Raw genomic sequence first — 20,288 nt, forward strand, 5'->3', positions numbered from 1 at the left:
AGAGGAAAAAAGGAGTTCAGCTATGAGGGCGTAACTTGAGCGATGCAGCTTTAATGGGAGTGCTGTCCATATAATTAAAATGCTGGCAAATGAAGAACAAGCAATGGCTTCTGTTGGTCCTGCTCATTAACAACAGGCCGTTTGAGTCCGGCGCCAGCCATGCTATTGCCACTGTGTACTTGGGGGGGGGGGGGGGGGGGCACTGTGACTGGCAGCTGGGAACACCATGCCAACGGTGGGATGGCGTGACAAACCAAGCTGAGGATGAGCGCAGAGCCTGGCACTAACAGGGCCTGGGAGGGCACGTTGCCTCGAAGGCCCTCGGGGTTGGCCCTGGTCAGGGATGTAGCCTGAGTTCCCCCCTAAATCCTCCAACCGCTGCTGTCTCCTCCAGATGGAACCAAAGCTGAGACGGAGACGTACTTCTCCCAGAATAGTTTTATAACTGCTCATAAAAGTGACTCTAGAAGTAGAAAATCCTCCTCACTATACATTAGACACCGTCACTCTCCCCAAAACATCCACTCACTCATTCTTTCATCCACTTACTGTATCTTCTCTTGCACACACATTTTCTCAATTAAAGGTCCAGTGTGTAATAATTAACAAGGTTTATTGGCAAAATCGGAATATATTTGTATAAGTGTATAATTGCTATAAAACAAAATTGGTTTGGTTTTCGCCTTATAATTATTCTTTTATATACTGTATATATACATATAACAAGGGTCTTGCTTTAGAGAGTTTGTACGGCAGCCCGAACGGAAAATCCAGCCAGCCAGAGAGCACATTTCACAACTTTCACATTCATAAATGAACGAACGAAGAAGAAGGAGGAGTCATTGTAAAATGGTTTAGATCTTCACCTCATCGCTCCATGCTCCTGAAATACTCCCAGTCGTGGTAAACAAGTTCCTCGGAGGCCACCGTCACTTTGCAGATGGAAGGGGTGAGTGCGAGTGAGTGAGCGCTGATTCGGTTTTCCCCCCATTTTACACACTGGACCTTTAACTGAAGATTTGAAAATTAATTTGAGTCGTCTTTATAATCTGCTCAGAGTGGTGTCCTTCAATTGTTTGTCTGAAATCTAAGAAAACCGACAAATGTCCACGTGTCAGAAGACAAAAGATATTTTTTAAGAGAATGATCTAAAATGTAAAATATTTTTATCAGATTATATCGTTAGCCTTATAGCATAGTTGCCTAAATCATATTTCAATTTTTTTTGCATGATAATGCACAGTGAATCAGCAGTCTTAGGAGAGAGCTGGGCAGATTTCATGATTTGGCCAAAATGAGACTTTGGCATTAATGCTATGAGGCTAACGATATGTAGACAAAAATCACTATGGAGAACCCTAATGGGTCCCCAGTCCACCGTGTTCCCAGAGAGAACCCAAGCAGCCTCCACCCAGAAAGACCCCAGGCCTGGGAATTGAACCCAGAGCCCTCTCACCCTAACCCAGCACTGTGCTGCATACAGACACCAAAGCAGTAGAAGCATATTGTAAGATGATGCATCCCTAAACGTCCCTGAGCCATCTCTCTGTATAAGGAGTCTAATGCAGTCTACTATTGACATCTTGTTTAAAATAAAATGATATTCTCGTGTTATATGTATTAGTAACAGCAGCCAGGATTATCCATAATAATTATTCCAAATCTAGTTAGTGAATAATTCCATCAGTCTGTGAATTCAAGTAGACTTAATACTGAATCTATGTCCTTCTTATTTAATACGCCTCTTTTTCTAAACAGTGTAATCTCTCTATAAATCATGAATAATCAACTTTGGCTCCCAGCTCACTCTTTCTTTATCTCCTGCTTTATTGATGGTTTGTCTTGTCCTCTGTTAGTCGGAATTGACCCCTGCCTTTGAAATCCCAAGCAGGAACAGCAGCAGCAACAACAACAGTGATGCTATTATTTAGTCCAGATGAAATGTGGCATAAACTGTGAAGGATAGGGATCTCTTTGTGCCTGGCACATAGTGTCCGACTTGTATGATGTCAGTCCATTTTTGACTAATGCAGTCCTCAGCCTTTGTAAAGCACAACACAATAATTGTATCATGTTTTTTTTTTTCCATCTGAAGGATAGAGTGGATGCCAGGGTAATGCATGTTGTCTTTTTTTTTTTTCGAGGGGGGGAGGGGGGCAAACACACCATCTCCCTTAGCCGTTTCCATCATTATATTCATTATAGTTTGTTTCTAATGCATATGCAAAACAGCCGTCTGCATGAGAATGGCTGCACATGGCTGAATACACTCACCATTCAACAAGTCCTTATTCAAAGCAGGTGACATCTTTAACTCATGGTATTTGCTTGTCCTGCTCATGCCTTTGCACAATTAAAAAGGAAGAGTGATGGTGTTGTTGAGGAAGCCAGAGGTGCTTGCATTATTTAAACAACTTGGCTCACAGGTTTCCCCCAGTTTGAATCTTTACTGTCAGCGGCAGAGTGATGTTCCTACAGAATGGCTTATTATAACACAGCTGTAAACCCACTGTTGGCACCATGGGCTTTTAAACAACTCTGCAACCTGACATTAAAAGTCAGTGGGCTCCATTCACACACAAATATCCCATCATATTTAAGAGGGCCCATTAAAGGCCGGAGAATTCATGAGCCTTTCTCTCAGCCCCCTTCCTTGTGTGATTTATCTGTGATGGCCATATTGCTGTGCTCTTTCAGAAGGAGTGGCTACACTTTTTGTCTTAGAGGAGGCCCGAAACAATACATTTCAGGCCCATTTCTCCTACAGGGCCTTCTCTTTCAGGCTGCAGAGAGAGCCAGGGCTGGCCTAACATCTGTTTGTGTCCAGAGCCAGGCGGGACCGGAGCACAGCGTGCCTCGGTGGCCCCCTTCTCCTTTCCCCGGGGGTCTTTGTTCCCGATTTCATGCTATCAGAGTGGCAGCATGTTTTCCTGCGCAGAGCTGTCAGGGGCATAAAAGGCCCTGAGTGGGGTCACATCAAGAGGGATGGGCATGAAAAATTGGTAAAATGTATCACAAAGCCCACCCACTAAACGGTTGCCTAGCGCCCTGTGGTGGGGTGTCAAAACCCCTCCTCCCCCCCCGTGTACCTTCCCCTTTCCTCTTTTTCCTTGGCTGAATTACACCTCTCTCTCTCACCCTTGTGGACAAGTGCATCATTTAGATGAAATGGTGCAAACAAATTAAAGGGTGGTGCTCCAAATGAATCAATGTTCTTTGTGTGTCAGGAGGGTTTTGTGCTTCTCCGTGGAAGGAGGATATCTGGTCACCTGCCTGAAAAAGCCATCAACTGTTGCTATAGAGAAAACAAAAAACAGTTTTATGGAAGTTTTCCATTTCTGTTGAAGAAAAAAAAAGAAAAACAATCATTGATTTGTGTGTATGAATGAATCTTGATCTGATTAACCTTTCTCTTGTGTCAGGATCGCCACTGACCCGTTTTTAGGTTTTTAATGCATGAAAGTACCACAAAAATTAGTTTATTGCATCAAGGCTTTATGACTTTGTCGGGAATCTCTATTTAATCAAAATAAAACTTTTTTTTATTTTTTTCACAAACTTCTAAAATGCTGTGGTTAAAATTATGACATTTGTGTTTTTAGGGTCGGTTTTGACCCGGTTATAACGATAAGAACAATAATGAGAGTTAAAACTGAAATCATAAGTGTAAAACCAACATTTTCATGGATAAGGAACCTAACAACGTAACCAAGAGATGAGAAACAAATGGGATGATAAATAATTGTTTTTAATGTGTTTTACAGCTGATTTAAGACTCGGGTCAGAACCGACCCTAACACAAGAGATGGTAGCAGAAAGCAAGTGGTATACTGACAAAAAAAGGCCCAGGGACCCACACCAGACATTAAAACCAACATTTTCATGGATAAGGAAGCCTAACAATGTAACCAAGAGAAAGACGATGAAAAAAAAATGCTTTTAGTGCATAGTATAGGCTAATGTACAGCTGATTTAAGACACGGGTCAAAACTGACCCCAACACAAGAGATGGTAGCAGAAAGCTGACACAAGACATTTCCTGCCAAGCTCTGTTGCATGTTGTGCACAGTGCTAACCAAACTCTCCTAAAAGGTGCAGAATTAGACTTTCATTAATTGTTCGGTCCTGATGTTTATCGAATACCAGTGTAATGAACTCAACGGGCTGCGTTCCTATCGGGCCGTCACTAATCACCAGTCACTGAATGGCTCTTCGATACTCTGTAATTGACTCAGCAACGACAAATTACCTCACTGTCTGTTTCCTTTAATTGATTCCCAGCTTGAGCCGTGATGGAATAGGTGAATTAAATGAGAGTTCAGTGCTTTTGGCTGCTCGCTAAGTGTTTATACCTATCTATAGCACTACTTTGGCCTATGTTTAAATGTGCTACAATTATTGCTTCACGGTTGGATGAGAATTTGTTTCCTCATTAGTAGGATAAATGTTCTTTTTAAGTCTGCATGCAGCGTTAAAAAGAAAAAGAAGAAGGAAAAAAAGAAAGCATGAATGCCCGTCGCCCTGCTGGCTACTCCTTCAGATCACAAAGCTCCCCTTTCAAAACATAACAACTGCAGCTAACAACATTCAAATGAATGCCACATTAAGATGGCTATTGAGCCATTTAAGCATGCATTGCTTTATTGAGAGGTTAAGAGAAACTGCTGCGTTAAACAGTCTTCCAGACATCTGCTGCAGTTGGTTTCAAAGTGCTGACTAAAAGTGGTAGGGGAGGTTTCTCAGATTAAATCTCTCATTAGGTTTTCTTTGTACAGGTGGCAGTAATGTGTCAAAAGCCCGGGCTGAGACAATGCCCTCCTCTTACTGGGACTAATATGCCTCAGGAGAACCCACCCTCCTTTTACTGCCACTACTTTACACAGAGACACGGTCACAATGAAGCATCTGGTGGCCTTTTCCTGTGTGGAAGGCTTTTCCATGGCCATTGTGACTATGCGTGTGCATGTGTGTGTGTGAGTGTGTGTGAGAGAGACAGAGAGAGAGAGAGAAACAGAGAGGAGGCTTAGTTGATATCTGGAGCTCCACTGGTCTTGTTTAAGTCGCTGTGTGTTTGATTTCTTTTACCTAAAAATGTTTAGAGATCAGTTCTGAAGAGAAGCTCCACAGCTGAGACTCTTAGGGGGTTCGGGCTGGTGGGTGGGCAAGTGTGTGCTCGTGCATCTGTGTGTGGTGGGTGGGTGGGTGGGTGGGTGGGTGTGAGTGTATGTGTGTAACCCCCACCCCCCCCCACCCCAAGTAGTGGGAGGTCACCAGGGTCAAAGTGATGAATTTTTATAGGCCTGTTCCCTGTGTTTCAGCCCTGTCCCTTTCTCTGCGTGCTGCACTGCCTCTCAAAGACAACCATGCAGGGCAATTTGTCCTGCGGGGCCCTGCAGAATGGAGCCAGCAGAGAAGTTAAATACCAGGGGGGGGAACACACACACACACTCACACACACACACACACACTCACACAAAACATACACATACATTCAGTTTCTCTCTCGCATGCACACACCCCTCCGTTCTGTTGTCCTGAATGATTTGTGGCCTGTCCATTATCCATTCCGAGGGGACAAATGCTTTTTTTTTTTTTTGGGGACCGGTTTGTGAAGGTAAAGCAACAAGAATGGCAGCCCTCAATGCGTGCCATTTGCTTTTTAGAGACGTTTCCCAGATGTTATAATGCACAAGATAAATAGGGCACATTATCACTACCTCACTACCTCTTACCTCTAGTTGTCTGTCCATGGACGAGGGCGTGGCGACTCAGAGAGAGACCTCCTACGATGCCGGCCCTGGCCGACGAGCCTGGCCGCTGCATGGCTCTCAGCGAGTTCATGGGAAGGGGCGAGAGTTTGCGTTATGTTGCCGCTCGCTGTTATAGGGGGTGACGCAGGGCAGGTTTACAAGGGTCAAGCGTTGACCAGTGGGTCACACAGAGGCTAACTTTGCGGCTGATAATGTGTCCACTCTTGTACCTCTCTCCACAATCTTGATTCCGGCCGTGTGTGTGTGTATGTGTCAGTGATGAATCCCCTGTGTTTGGAGGCATTAAATTGCTCGGCCACTTGGGGAGAGAGGAGTGGATAACTCTGGCTGCTGTCCAGTCAGATCGGGGCGGGGAGGGTCACAGCTGATTTACTGGCTTCCCTGTGTAATAGCGTGGCATGGATCGCAAAGGGAAGGGGGCCAAATTTGTTGTCGCCTGCTTTGGATTGCCCACCTCCGCCGTCTACCTTAGCCACCGGGGGGCAGATGTTGCAATCACGCATGCCGGCGGTGGGGATGGGGATGGGGATGGGATGGGATGGGATGGGGCGTGATGAACGGTGGCGAGCGGCAGGAAAAGTGATCGCAGCGCAAAAAAGCCATTGGTGCTGAACCTGCCAGCTCCTGTTGGCACACCTTAACTCAGCTGGCAGAGGCGCTCTGCGTGGCAACGAGAGAATAATGGTGCATTCTGACAATGCCGCTGGCCCCGCTGACACAAAGGGAAGCCCCTGTCCCCTGCTCTGGTAATGAAGAATGAATAGTTAGCTTATTGTCTTTCCATCCTCCGTGTCCCTCGGCCCACAGGCCCATACTCTCTCTCTACCTAATTGAGCTTTAATCACTGTGTTCTAAATGTACTCCATGCCTTATTATATCGCTGGTATGAGTGTTAAGTGAACGGTGTGAATCATTGTGCGGGAGTGGGGGGGTGAGGGCAGGGGGGATAAATATAAACTCCAGAGCAGTTAGGATGAATGAATGGGGCTTTGGCTCGGACACTCAGTGAATCTGGGATTCTGATTGTACTGAAAAATATCAGGTCAGCTGACCTCTACTGACCAGAGGAGAGAGTCTTCACATGCACTCAAGCAGACAGGTGCATAAAACTAATACACATACACTCAAGTATAGATTTTCAACTTTTATTTAAACTTGCATATGAATCATGGCTGGATCCAAGAGAGCAAATCATATGCTGTAATAAAATCTATAATATACTATACTAATACTATATTACTATACTATATGATACCAATAATATACTACTACAAATATATATTAAAAGGATTCATCTTTCATGGGTTTTCTGTGCTGGACACTGCTATGAGAAGTTTTCAGTTTTGTTCCTTTAGCATAATATAAGTTACAAATACAAGTATAATCAAAATGTTGTATTAATGGATTAAAGTGAAAGTACTGGACCGGTCCCACTCTTGATATATCATGATATATGACACGATTAAATAATTAATAGTGAAGCATCAGTGTTCTAACAGTTGTAGCTGGAGCTAGTTGGAAGTACCTCAAATATGGTTTTAAATATGATTACCAGATAAACCTGAGGCGTCATCACATGTTAAAGGGACAACGAGGAGATTCTCCGTCGGCAGAACGAAAAGTTTCGCGACAATAAAAAAAGTCTCATCTTAATGTGGATGAATCTACGTTACCCACACTTGGTAATGGCTCCATTTTTGATAAATATATCGTTTTGTCTCTATCGTTATTTTGTTATTATTAGTGGTGGCGGAAATGTTGGGCGAGCCGACCAGCGTTTCCTTACTTTGGGTTTCGTGGACGCCGCCCGGCGGGTCATGATAATAACGCCGCCCGGCGGGTCATGATAATAACACAGCCGAATCGCCGATTATGGTCGGAACTACGACGGTATCTGATCGTCTTCGAACCTCTGACTTTAATTCTTGATGAATGAAAACATTCTTGGCAAGACATCCGTCTTGCGCCGGTCCAGGAATTTCACCGTGCGCGCGGAGGCTCATGGGAAATGTAGTATGAAAACACTTTGCTACGCTACGCTTTCCAAAACTCCTCGTTGTCCCTTTAATGTGAGAGGATATAAGAAAAAACAAAGTTCTGATTCACAAAAGCGTCTCTCTGTTATCAGGCTTTTTCTCTAATCTTTGACTTTCGGAGCTGTTAACATTAAAATCTGACTCTATATACAGCTCTTTGTAGGAGGTCAGAAGCCAGAAACATAGGAAGCCACTGGTTTATTCTTCAACAATGTGTTGTATTTTAATTATTGTGTAAAAATCCTCATCACAATTAATTAATAGCTAGTGGAAATGCTCAAGTAAAGTACAGGTTCCCTTAAAAACAGTTTTTCAGTACAACACTTGGCTGTTTTGCACCATCCATGCCATAGAGCTTCATTACTATCAAAAAACAATTTAAAAACCAGCAGTGGAACTGGACCTGTTCCTTCATTACCCTGGACACATGGTACTTTGGTGTCCTGCTGCCAGAAAATCCACCACTTGTGTGTTGATGCACAACATTTACCATGAACTACAATGCCTTGAGTGTACACGATTAATTTGGCCTGCTATTTTAAGGAAATGAAAAGAGATTCCAAAAATTAATTCGGTTTATATCTTCAGTAGAAGCTAATGGGAGGAGATGGGCTTCTGTGGGATTTATTAAGAATAAGTTACATATAGAATATTCCTCCTTGTTTTCATTTGTATTGGGCGAAGTGAGTGTGAACCTGAGAAGGTTTTATTGTAAAAATAAATTGAATATTTATGTTCAGTTAAATCTGTGTGAGCCAAATTTAATCTAACATGTGTTCCATTTGTGACTGAATGAAACTCCCATGTGTTTCAATATAGATTGTGAGGAACGCCCTGGTGCTGTATGTGGGTGTCTTAGTGTTTAAGTTGGGCACAGCGAATCCGCCTCCATCTGTTGACTGGACCGGGGACAGAAGGCCCTGAATGTGTGTGTGTCTTTTGCTCTTTGAAGTGGGACAGATTGCTTTAACCTCTCTTCTAAGGAGAGCAGCTGGAATAGAGAGCTCCTTTAAACAGCCGCTTCCTCCTTTGACAGTCACGAGATTATCCTCCATTGATGCACAAAGCACAGCGCCTTCCTCGGCAACCCCTCATCCCGCCGCCCGGCCTCTGGCCCTCTGCAAACACCCGGTGTTGACCTGTGACCCATATTGCAGAGATGTGTTTCCAAGACTGACAAGGATCACTCTTATCTCCCCCTTAAAGGAGTGAAGACATCCCTACTGTCTCCTCCACCACAGCTACTTTCCATGACAGCTGCTGGTTAATATTTTCCCATTGCCTGCCTTCGCCTTCGCCTTCCCTTCCCTTCCCTTCCCCGCTCCCTTTCTCAGACTAATTGGCATGTATCAAATAAGGGCCCAATTGCAGTCAAATGAATTATGGTAATATCATTTAGGACGGTCAGTGAGAGCGTGTCTACATGTAATGCATTTAGGAGGCAGGAACTTTGAAGGGAGAGATCTGTTCGGAGATTCGGCACAAGCACCTGGGCTCTGCTGGCAATAGCAAAAGAGACATCACTACTCTGATATAGCCTTAAGTGACAGCATGAGGTTCTCATTTTCCCCCCCATCTAAGTGTCTGCCGGGCCGAGCTTATGACAGAGATGCCGGGATGAGCAAAGTGCCGAGGTTATATGTGTGTGTTTGAAGAGGAGGATGTTTTTCAGCCAGGATGACAGTAGGAGAGCTGTGATCAATGAACCACCAGCTGCAATGACACACTGATTGATCAATCAGCAAACTTATGAATGGATCGGTCACGTCGGCACATACAGCGGTAGGCAAAGCAGCCGACACCTTTAAGACCGGGCTGGATGAGTAGTGATGTGCAAATCTGCAGTTGGATTCATTAGTTTCCTTGACGATAGAGCAGGTTCATTTAGTCTCATCAGACATTTTCTTTCAAGAAAAGGCAACATTAGATAATTATCTTCTCGTTTTTTTTAATGAACCTCACTTGCAGAGTCACCGTCGGCTCAAGGTGCAAAAACCAAATGTTCTCCATGGTCTTCTCTCTGCTCACATCCATGTGTACTGTATGTGAGTGTGTGTCCATGTTCATGTTTGACCTTTTTTTTTTAATCAAAGGTTTCTGTTGGCAGATTCTCTGAATCACTGGAACCTGAATGAAAGAGCTGCTTCTGTGCTTTAGATATTGATGTGTATTGATGCCAGTGGGAGTGTGAGCGTCAGGAGCAGCAGTGAGGTGGTCAGTGACTCGTCTTGGATTTGCAAAACAAATGACAGAGGGGAATTCACCTTAACAGAATTACAGAATCCAGATGCTACGAAAGTCCTTTTGAGGAATATCTTGAATATATTGAAAACGCTGCAGTTTTTGCAAACAAAACCGTATGACTACATGTGGTGTATTTGATTAATCAGAGATGGCAAAAAAAAAAATGACTCTGTGGTTGTCTTTGCTAGCTGTGGCTACAATGACTTTTTGACAGGGAAAGTATCTCTTGCCCTTCTCACTAGCTCCTTCTTTGGCCTATTCATTGCACAAAGCTGCTTAAGCGCACTTAAGCGCATTAGCATTTGGCTGCCAGGGGACCATATTGACCCTGCATTTGGATGGCCTAAATGAGTGAAAGATGGAGCGATTTGTTAGGGCTTTAGAAAGTTGCTTTTGGGGAGGGGAGGGGGTGAGGGGGGGGGGGTTGAAGGAATGGGGTTGAGGCAGTGAGGGGGAGACAGCAGAGAGTTGTTCCACTTTCTCTCAGGGCACGGTGTTTGTTCTAATCTGCTGTGCAGTTTCTTCGCGGCCAAAGCAGCGCCGGTTTGTGACATTTCGGTCTAAAGGGCTTCTTTTTTTTTTTTTTTCTGCTCGCAATATTGGCTTGACCCGATTATCTAATCTGTGTTTTGAATTTCAATCAGGTCAGCCAGTCTCTGCCGTGTGGTATGGGAACCACTGGCTGAGGGATTATCTCATTCAACTGTCTTCAAACACAGATGGTCGAATGTTTAACTAATTGTTAAAAGAGTCCACAAAGGGGAATTTAACCATGCACACAGTCCGTGGGGTCAGTACATAGACCCAGATAAAGAGCAGGGACAGTGAGGTGGTAGTTTGTGGGATGTTCTTTAAAAATCATTCAAATGGAGCACAGTGGACTGCACAATGTTGGCTATAAGGGCCGCAGCAATAGTTTGTTCTATAAGAGCATTATAAACTCCTGAATGATGTGCATGTGTTTGAAGGTGTGAGGGAAGAAGACTTTACATAACACCTGGGTAACACAATAAAATACATGTAAATTACAATCTAATATTAGTAATTTATTAAAATATTTTTTCTTTATTCTAATGCAGTGGTTTTTAAAGTGGGGGCCGCGGCCCCCTGGGAGGCCACCAGGGGTTCCTCGGGGGTCCTCAGCAAATTGGAGGGAAGATGAGAACAAATAAATTATTGTATTTTGGGCATTATTATAAAATCTAATTCATGATAATATAACACATTGAAACTTATTTGCCATGCTCATCTTTCTCTGTTTGTATCAAAACTCAGTGGGTTTGCAAAGGGGAGTCCCTGATGCTATTTGGGGGCCTTGCCACGAAAAAGTTTGGGAACCCCTGTTCTAATGAACACACAGCTAAGGTCACATCTGAAACGTCTTCTTTCATCTGTCTGATCACCCGTTCTCCTCTCTCCTCCAGAGTCTCTGCTCCACTGCCACCATGCAGACAGTCAGAGCCGCCGACACCAATGAAGTGGACAAGCTAATATTCCGAGAAAGTGATAATGACCGAAAGGTAAGCTCCGCTGAGCTAACGCTGCCTGTCACAACACTCAGCGGTCACCCTGTTTAAATGAATAGAAACGTTAAAGCTTCACTTGAATAATATTGTCATCTCAACACCCTTTTTCAATAATTTTCATATTCATTATTTTATTCACTGGGCAAAGTGTTTGATATAACTAGCTAGCCTGCTAATGGTTTGTTAGCAAGCATAGACTTGGCTCAATAAGTTCACTCACTTCACAGAGATTTGGACCGTTGGCTCGTGTCTCATATATGTTAGCAAACCAGGCAGTGCTAGGCTAATCAGCTAAGTTAGCTTCCTTCACTTAGACAAGGCAAACTACAGCCTGTTGGGCTTTTTATTCCAGCCGGTCAAAATTGTGAGGGGTAAGCAACAACATTGCTCCTATCCCACTGAAACTGAATGTCATTTGAATGTAAGTTTTCTTTTACCGTTAGGTAATGGCTTTTACATGTCATTTATATTAGTTCCCGGCCATCAAATTTTAAAGGAGACATATTATGTCCCTTTTCCACAAATTAAAACAGTTCCCAGGTGTCTTAAAGCCATGTCTGTGACATGCTTTGGTCAAAATACCCCAAGGATCAAACATCACAGCTCTTTTCATCCTCTCGAAACAGCCCTGTTCAGAACGGCTGGTTTCAGTGCCTGTCCCTTTAAATGCAAATAAACCACTGCTTGCCCCGCCCCTTCTAATGGTACCAGGTAGGGGTGGTATTATGCAAATTTGAAAACTAGTTACATCACTGGAAGACAACTGAGGGAACAGCTCATAAAACCACATGGATTTTAAACTAGGGAGCCTGAAAATTACAGATTATTTTGTCAATTCTCACATTTTGGGGACCGGAAGGCAAGACAAACACCCAAATAAATGTTAGAGAGCCTTCAAGAAGTGATGACTGTAACACCCATGATGATCTCATGTTCTTTGTACATATAAATAAAAAAAAGTGGTATTTCCATAATATGTCCCCTTTAAACCTCACTGTGGCCCCTCAGCCAAAAGGTTGGCCCACCTCTAATTAGACCCCATACTCTTAGACGTGGGTGCAACATGGGCTATTGGTCAGTAGTTCAAAATTCTTGTGTCAGAGTTCACCAGTGTTGAACTTCATTCAGCGCTCTGCTGTTCATTAGTGCTCTAATTACAAAGTGCAGTTCACATCATTATCAGTATTAATCACGGCTCTGTTTCTCTCTCTCCTCTGATTCAGGTTGTTCTTCAGCTTGAAAAGAAGCTTTTTAGTTATGTCAACCAGGATGTTTTCCGGGAAAACAATGGGACCTCAGTAAGTCACATCTGTGCTTCCTAACCTTTATTCATCTAGTCTTTTATCTCTTATCTTGTAGTTATTCATTACAATTATTTTATCCTGACTGATCTTTCTTTTTCCTTTTAGTATCAATGGCTGCCATACTAGATTCCTCATATGACTCCAGCATGACACAAACACTCTCTTTGTAAATGACCAAATTAACTTGAGAATAATGGAGTGTTAATAAGGGAAGTTTCAAGCTTCTGCAGATTGAGAGGGAAAGCATCGCAACACACTTTTATATAGCTGTGTATAAAGTAGTTCAAAGTTGGACCTCATTAAAAAAAATCCTGATGAAATCTGCAACCTTCCACACACACCTACATATTGTATACAGATGTGTGAACGCACCAGTCTCATCTGAATGGACGCCCGCCCAGTCTACACTTTCACTTAATGTAAAAGTGTATGTTCACGGGGATAATTCAGTAGTTCATAAGGAATTTGATGATGAATTTTAATTTGAAAATGAAGTGACATTAACATTTTGTTCCATTCTAAAAAAAAAAAAAAAAAAAGAGGTTCAAGGAAATTGAAACAGAATTGTTACAGTTTATAACAGTGGAACAACATGATTGACAAATATTGGTATTTATCCAGTTTTGTCCAACACGGTCTAAAATGGGTGTATCATTTACACCCGATGTTCTGTCACTGAGTGTTTTTGTGTGTGATTTGACACATAGCCTATTAGAGTATGTTTGTAGTCAGTCATATAGATTAGAATTATCTGTTTTGTTTGAATTTTACTGAATCAGGACTTTCGACTAAGTTTGAAGTCACATAAAAATGCAAAGATCTGGCTTCAGTCACTTTGTTCTGCTGAAATGTTTAGTTTATGTCTCTGTTCTTCATTTATCTGACAAGACTCATTCACCAGTGTACTAACTAAACTTTCTTTACCTTTTGGAGTGGATGGGTGTTTCTTATTATATAACGTTTCATGGGCATCATCAGCTTTTCCAGCTCTTGAAGGAAGCTGGGAGACTTTATTACATTTATTTCGTCTGTAGGTTAAATAATGATTAGTCACATCATTGCAGTTTGACTCTGATCCAGCCTCCTGCAGGCTCCACCAATAGGAGACAGCCTCATTTCTTAAAAGCGAAATAATCAAGGCTTATCCTGAATGAATGTGATTTTGTGGTTTTCTGTTTCCTCTGTGAAAGCACACCAACAGGCTCCTCCCTCCCTAAAGCAGCAGGCGGGGACGTTTAATCACTCAGCTGATTAACCAGAGGTGGAGGCTGGAGGACACAGATGCTGGCACTTCACATTGTGCCATAAGACATCATAGAATTTGATCAGCAGAAATATGTAGGAGTCATGGATGTAACAGAAGCTGTAGGAGGCTGAGGTGCCCCCTCATTTCCTCCTCCCTCCCTCCCTCCCTCCCTCCCTCCCTTCCTCCCATCCTCCCTCCCCACCAAGCCAGACAAGATGGATGACATAATGGGGCATCAGAGATAATCTGATGGTCATGGTCTAGTTAAACACACCATGTTATGATCCTTATAAAACAAACTACCTTTCCAAAAGGATAAATGTTCCTCCTCACACTCCTCCACTGGGGAAGGGGGAGAAAAAATCCATTGCATCCTTCATCAACTCTAAGACTTGTACCAGCTTGACAGAAATTTAATTCGAGGCAGCTCTTGAAAATAATTATAGTATTTTGAGAGGAGTAATCATTGGCCAGGACATGATTGAATGTGTCCATGCCTATTGACTTTTGCTATGATTAATAGGTTTGTTTAGTCGATATTCCCATCGAAATTGTATAATTAATTATCCCCAGAGCTGTCACAGCAGGACGATGGAGAGCCCTGATGAGTATTTGGGAAGATTAAATTTTCTGGGCGCTCGTGGCGTCAAGGGGCAGCGCGGGGCTTTGCTCCGGTGGAGAGATGGGAGGTGTGTGTGTGTGTGTGTGCATGCATACAGTGCATGTTTGCGCCGTGCATCCATAGATCTGCACCATCTCTCCCTCTCCAGGATCACACACACCCACAGGGCCGTCCCCATTGATTTTGTTTCAGTATCTCTTTATTGTAACTTTATCAGTGTGGTGTCGGCAGATGGGGAAGGGGGTGGGGGGGGCTGGGAGAGGAGGGTGTGTTTGTGTACTAGCTGTAGTAAGTGATGAACCTTTCTGTCTGGCCTGCCTCTCCTTGTCATGCGGGCGGCGTAGCCCTCAGCGTTACTCAAGCCCACAAACACTTTAAACATGAGAGGAACATAAAAAACACCAGAACAAATGCTGCTGCTTCATATTTTACCTGTCAGAGCTCCGAACAGGGGCCGTGCTAAATGAAATCTGACCTGAAGGGATTTCTATAAACTAATCCTGCCTTGTGTTTTATCTTTTACTTTAGCTGGACTTCATTCCGAGCAGTCAATTTACATACTGTAGCTTTATGAGAATGAATAGTTTTATGTCTCACTACGACAGCCTGTTCCTCTGGTGTCCTTAATGAAATCACTTCCTCCATCTGTATCAGAGCTCCTCATCTAATTTCACTCCTCCCCATGTAAAGTTCTCCTTCCTTCCTCCCCACTTACACATTTTAACAGACTTGAAACTAACATTCTACTGTATGGAGTGTTGCCAAGGCTGATGTCAAAACCCGGAAGTTTATCACGGTGCTGGTTTCAGGGAAAGAAAGTGAATGGGATTTTTGCATTGCCTTTTGGATTATGTCAGAAAATAACACAAGTTTATGATACAAGTTTTGTTCAGCGAGATAATCTTTACATATGAACATTTTCTACCGTATTTGAAGCTTAAATGCGATGGCCAGAAGTAAAAAGCTAACGTTAGGCTTTAACGGACGTCACCACCACTAAGCTTTCCACTGATTTCAGCTGCTTTATTTTAAAAACATTGCAGAAATGGGAGTGTTTTTACTTGTTTAAGAGCCATAAATAACATAAAATAACATCCATAAGAACACTCTGGCCTGTTGGGGATGATGACGTTTAATGTCCCTGACAGGGTTTGTAGATGTATTGAGCAACTTGTTAGCAACCGCCTTTTTTACCACACGTAAAAGCTTCAAAATTCTCCAGTACGGTATTACTGGCGTTTTTTATGTCCTAGAACAAAACCTGAAAGTCGCTTAAGCTTTTCTTAACCACAGACCTGATTTGAGGTATTTCACCAAAATCCCATTCAAAAAACATATTGAGAGAACCAGAGTTCCAGGTTTACTGGCAGACTCTATTGCAGTTCATTGTGGTGTTGGGTTTATTTTGGGTGGACCCCCCTCCCCACCCCACCCCAGCCCCTCCCATCCACCACCCCAGCCCTGTCAGAGACAGTTTATTCCACACATAATAATGAAGAGCCCATGAAAATACAGCCCCCGCAATGAAAGCCAAGTGTGCGGTGTAAAAATCAAATTAAATGACCTTTCACCCCAACATTTATTGATGGTTTTTAATGGCAGCAGGTGTTGTCACAGGCCCTATTTGACAATGCGTAAATCAAAGCACAATTACAGGTGGTGGACAGTGAGCCGGCACACTGAGGGGGACGGTCGGGGGCCACGGCCCTCGCGTCCCTCTCTTCTTACCTCCCTCAAATTCCTGCCTCTTAACTATCACCGGCGCTCTGATTTAGGAGTGTGCTGATCGCCCAAGCAGAGGCAGAAATTTGAGCCCAATGACAGGCTAGTTTTTACTCAGACACTTCTTCATCTTTTTCCCTCTGAGCTGCATCATCGACACAACTCCCAAGGTCACTTCTGCTTGACAGACTACCCCCAAACCCCCCCCCCACCGGCTTTATCAAGTCATGACACCTTGAACCAATACGAGCTGTTTTTTTCTCACCTAGCGGAGCAGCAGAGCGTTCTGCTTAATTGACCTGGGAGGAAATGTAGTGTGAAATTTGCAGCTTACTCAATATTCAGTTAAAGCCCCCGTGCTGTAGATACACACAGCCATATGTTGCTCATGCTTTTGCTGTTTAAACTGTGTCACACACTTGAGGAGCTTTACCTCAAACAGACACACACCTCTGACCACGTACATTGATACATGTGATTGGTAGTTATTGATTTGAACCCTGCATCGCTAAATAAACTCTTACATAAACACCTTTCACCTTAGTCCAATATTGCATCATATATCACATGCACACACACTAAATGTAGCAGGAAGCCGAAAAATGTCATTTTATAGGTTGTCCACTAGAGAGCATGTTTACATCCTTCTCTTTAGACATTATGGCAGCAAGTCATTAAAATATAAATAAAACATATTGTTAATTAAATGTTGAAAAAGTGAAAACTACTAAATCTCTCTAACTGAACTGCAGATAGCAATTATTAGCAACAGTATCTAGGAGTGAAAGCACAGACGACATAAAAAGCTCAGAGCGTGATGAGCACATCCGCTACATAGTGTTTCCATATGAAGTTTCATTCATAGACAGTGGGGTTTACCTTGTGTCTGCTTTAAAGGGTCGGTGTGTTTAGTGCTGGAGGAAGTCTTCAGTTTGCAGGCTGCAGAGCTGCAATATAAAAATATTCTGTTTGCATGAAAATATGAGCACAATATTAATTTAATTATCTAAGAATGTAGACAAATGGTCCTTGTGACTATATGTATGTAGAATAATTAATATGTTACGTTTTATAAGTTGTTTTGTTTCTAAAATTTTCATTCATGAAGAAAATACAGAACTAAAGTAATATAATACTTTCCTTTAAATAGTTGAGGAGTATAACAGTAGCTTTAGTTTGTCTTTAATTACAGTGCATGCATAGTTTCTACAGTGTCACTTTCTAAATAAGCAATGTTGAGGGTTAGCAGGGAGTGTTGTGGGTTGAAGAAGGGGTGAGATGAAGTGAAACTTCAGTGAGACACAACTGCACCTCTGACTTCTGACTGCCACAGTGTCAGGACCCGGCTCAGAGCCAGGCCAGAGAAGGAGGGAGACACCAGCTAATGGTTTTATTCAACTGAACTCTGTGCAGGGTCTCACTCATCCAGGTCATGAAAAGTGAATCTAGGTCAAACTGGACTCAGAGCACTGACCAACCAACTGATGTCCATGTTGCCTTTTGTTCACAGATGTAGTATAGCTATACACACTGGTACAGAATGTTTGCATTGTTCAAGCGTCATTCATTCTCACAGACTATCCGCATGTGGCCCAGCACCAAGATAATGCGCAAACTCAAGATGAGTCTGGTTTTCTTTCTGTTTGCAGGTCCTTAACATTTACAGGATCTTTCCTAAAAAAAAACGCCAGTCACATCCTTCCCTACACTACTTCCTTCTTAACCAGTTGTAACATCCACTGCTCCATCTCAAGTTTGGTCCTTTAGAGCTCCTGATGCATTTTCTCCACTTCCAACTCAGCATTTCATTTAAATTTGTGGTGTGGAGTTGTATCATCAGCACTTATTTTTGTTGGTCAAAGGTCAGAGTGTAGTCTCTGGCATCAGCGGTGCTATTCTGATTTTTAATGGGTTTAAACCCTTCCTCTTGTGTTCCGGTCACCACTGACCCGTTTTTAGGTTTTTAATGCATAAAAGTAACACATAAATGTGTTTATTGCATCAAGACTTTTTGACTTTGTCAGGAACCTCTATTTAAATAAAATAAAACAAAACTTATTTTTTCTCACAAAATTCTAAAATGCTCCAGTTAAAAATTAGGACATTTGTGTTGTTAGGGTCGGTTATGACCAGGTTAAAAGGACCAAGGATAAATACAATGAGAGTTAAAAGTGAAATCATTTAGTGTAAAACCAACCTTTTCATGGATGAGGAAGCCTAACAACGTAACTAAGAGATGAGAAACAAATGGGATGATAATTGTTTTTAGTGTGTTTTACAGCTGATTTAAAGCCCCAGTGTGTAACTTATTTGGCTTTTTATTAGCAAAAATCAAATATGCACCTGAATGCAGCTGAATGCAACATCAGCGCCTCCGTCGGCAAACCAACCGGATGTCATTTTACTCGACGAGAGAAAGACGGTAAAACGTGGGTCAGGTAAACAATACGACATCACCATGACAACATATTGTCACGCCTGTATTGTTTTGCCTCGTGCTGGCGGACCACTTGTTTATCCTGTTACATGCAGCGTCTGTTCTCTGTCTGACGTCTGCCCCATTTCACGTGAATGCAACATCAAGAACACGTTCTGATATGCAACCGCACCGCTAGATGGGGGTAATTCCTACATATTATACCTTTAAGAGTCGGGTCAAAATCAACCCCATAACACAAGAGATGGCAGCAGAAAGCTGACAAGAGGAAGGTTACATTGAAGTCAAGCGGTATACTGACAAAAAAGGCCCAGTGGCCCACACCAAAAATATTAAAACCAACATTTTCATGGATAAAGAAGCCTAACAATGTAACCAAGAGAAGAAAAACTAATTGGATGAAAAAAATGTTTTTAGTGTATTTTACAGCTGATCCCTGACCCTAACACAAGAGATGGTAGCAGAAAGCTGACACAAGATGAAGGTTAAGAACACTCCAGTAACTCCCTCCAAACATGTTATCATGTTGATATGAACAATATTGTTATCGACTGTTGTAAAATCCACCGTCAGTCAGACTCTAACACACACAGAGCAGTGAAAGCTCTCAGTGGATAGATGGTGAGATAGAGGGTGTACAGTGGAGTGTGCATGGGGTTGCATCCCCTGCTCTGCCATCCCTCATCCACAGTGTGTGAGTCTCTCCTGTGACCCCGGCAGTGTGAGTTTGATGAATGCGCCACATCTGCCCTCCTGAACCACCGAGACTCCGTCTGGGAGGCCCCTCTGCCTGCAAGTAATGGCCACTGTTCTACACCACTGACACATAATCACACACACACACACACACACACACACACACACAGAGAGAGAGCAGATACCCGGCTTTGTCTTATTTACACGTGTTCTCGGCAGTCGTGTGAAGACAAACGCTGTTCAGATGCTCACATATGCACAACATAAAGATGTCAGTGCGGCGTAGTAATAATACCTTCCTCCCATGTCTCCACCTTGTGAGGATGTCCTTCCAGATATCCCTCCCCTGTGTGCACAACACTGATATTTCATCATGTATCCGTCAACATATCGCTGCATGTAATACACCAATGTAATGTCATTAATGTCAGGCTTCCTTACAGCTGCTGTCAGGCTGGCAGCGTCTTCATCAGGACATAATTGTCGCCTTGTGTTTGAAACATGGACAACAGACCAATTTACTACTAAACTAACACGTCGCAGCTCCGTCCTGACACCTTTTCCTGGTTGAAAGGAAAGGGGGCGGGGCTATCGCGGAGGAGGAAGGGCGGGCGGGGGGGGTTTCCTCCGGGGGTTGCCGGGAAACGTCGCCCGTCAGTCTCTCAGGGAGGTAGTCATGCAGGT

General features: G+C 43.0%; 1 protein-coding gene across 1 annotated transcript in view; it reads left to right on the plus strand.

The window, feature by feature from the left end:
• inpp5a (inositol polyphosphate-5-phosphatase A) overlaps positions 1 to 20,288 on the plus strand; it is a 178,023-nt gene that overhangs the window by 138,603 nt on the left and 19,132 nt on the right. Inside the window, exons 10-11 of the mRNA XM_083988008.1 lie at positions 11,476 to 11,571; positions 12,801 to 12,875. Of these exons, the coding sequence (XP_083844134.1) occupies positions 11,476 to 11,571; positions 12,801 to 12,875 (171 nt within the window). The remainder of the gene's footprint in view (positions 1 to 11,475; positions 11,572 to 12,800; positions 12,876 to 20,288) is intronic.

Source organism: Trachurus trachurus (assembly GCF_905171665.1).
Source record: "Trachurus trachurus genome assembly, chromosome: 15".
NCBI lineage: Eukaryota > Metazoa > Chordata > Actinopteri > Carangiformes > Carangidae > Trachurus > Trachurus trachurus.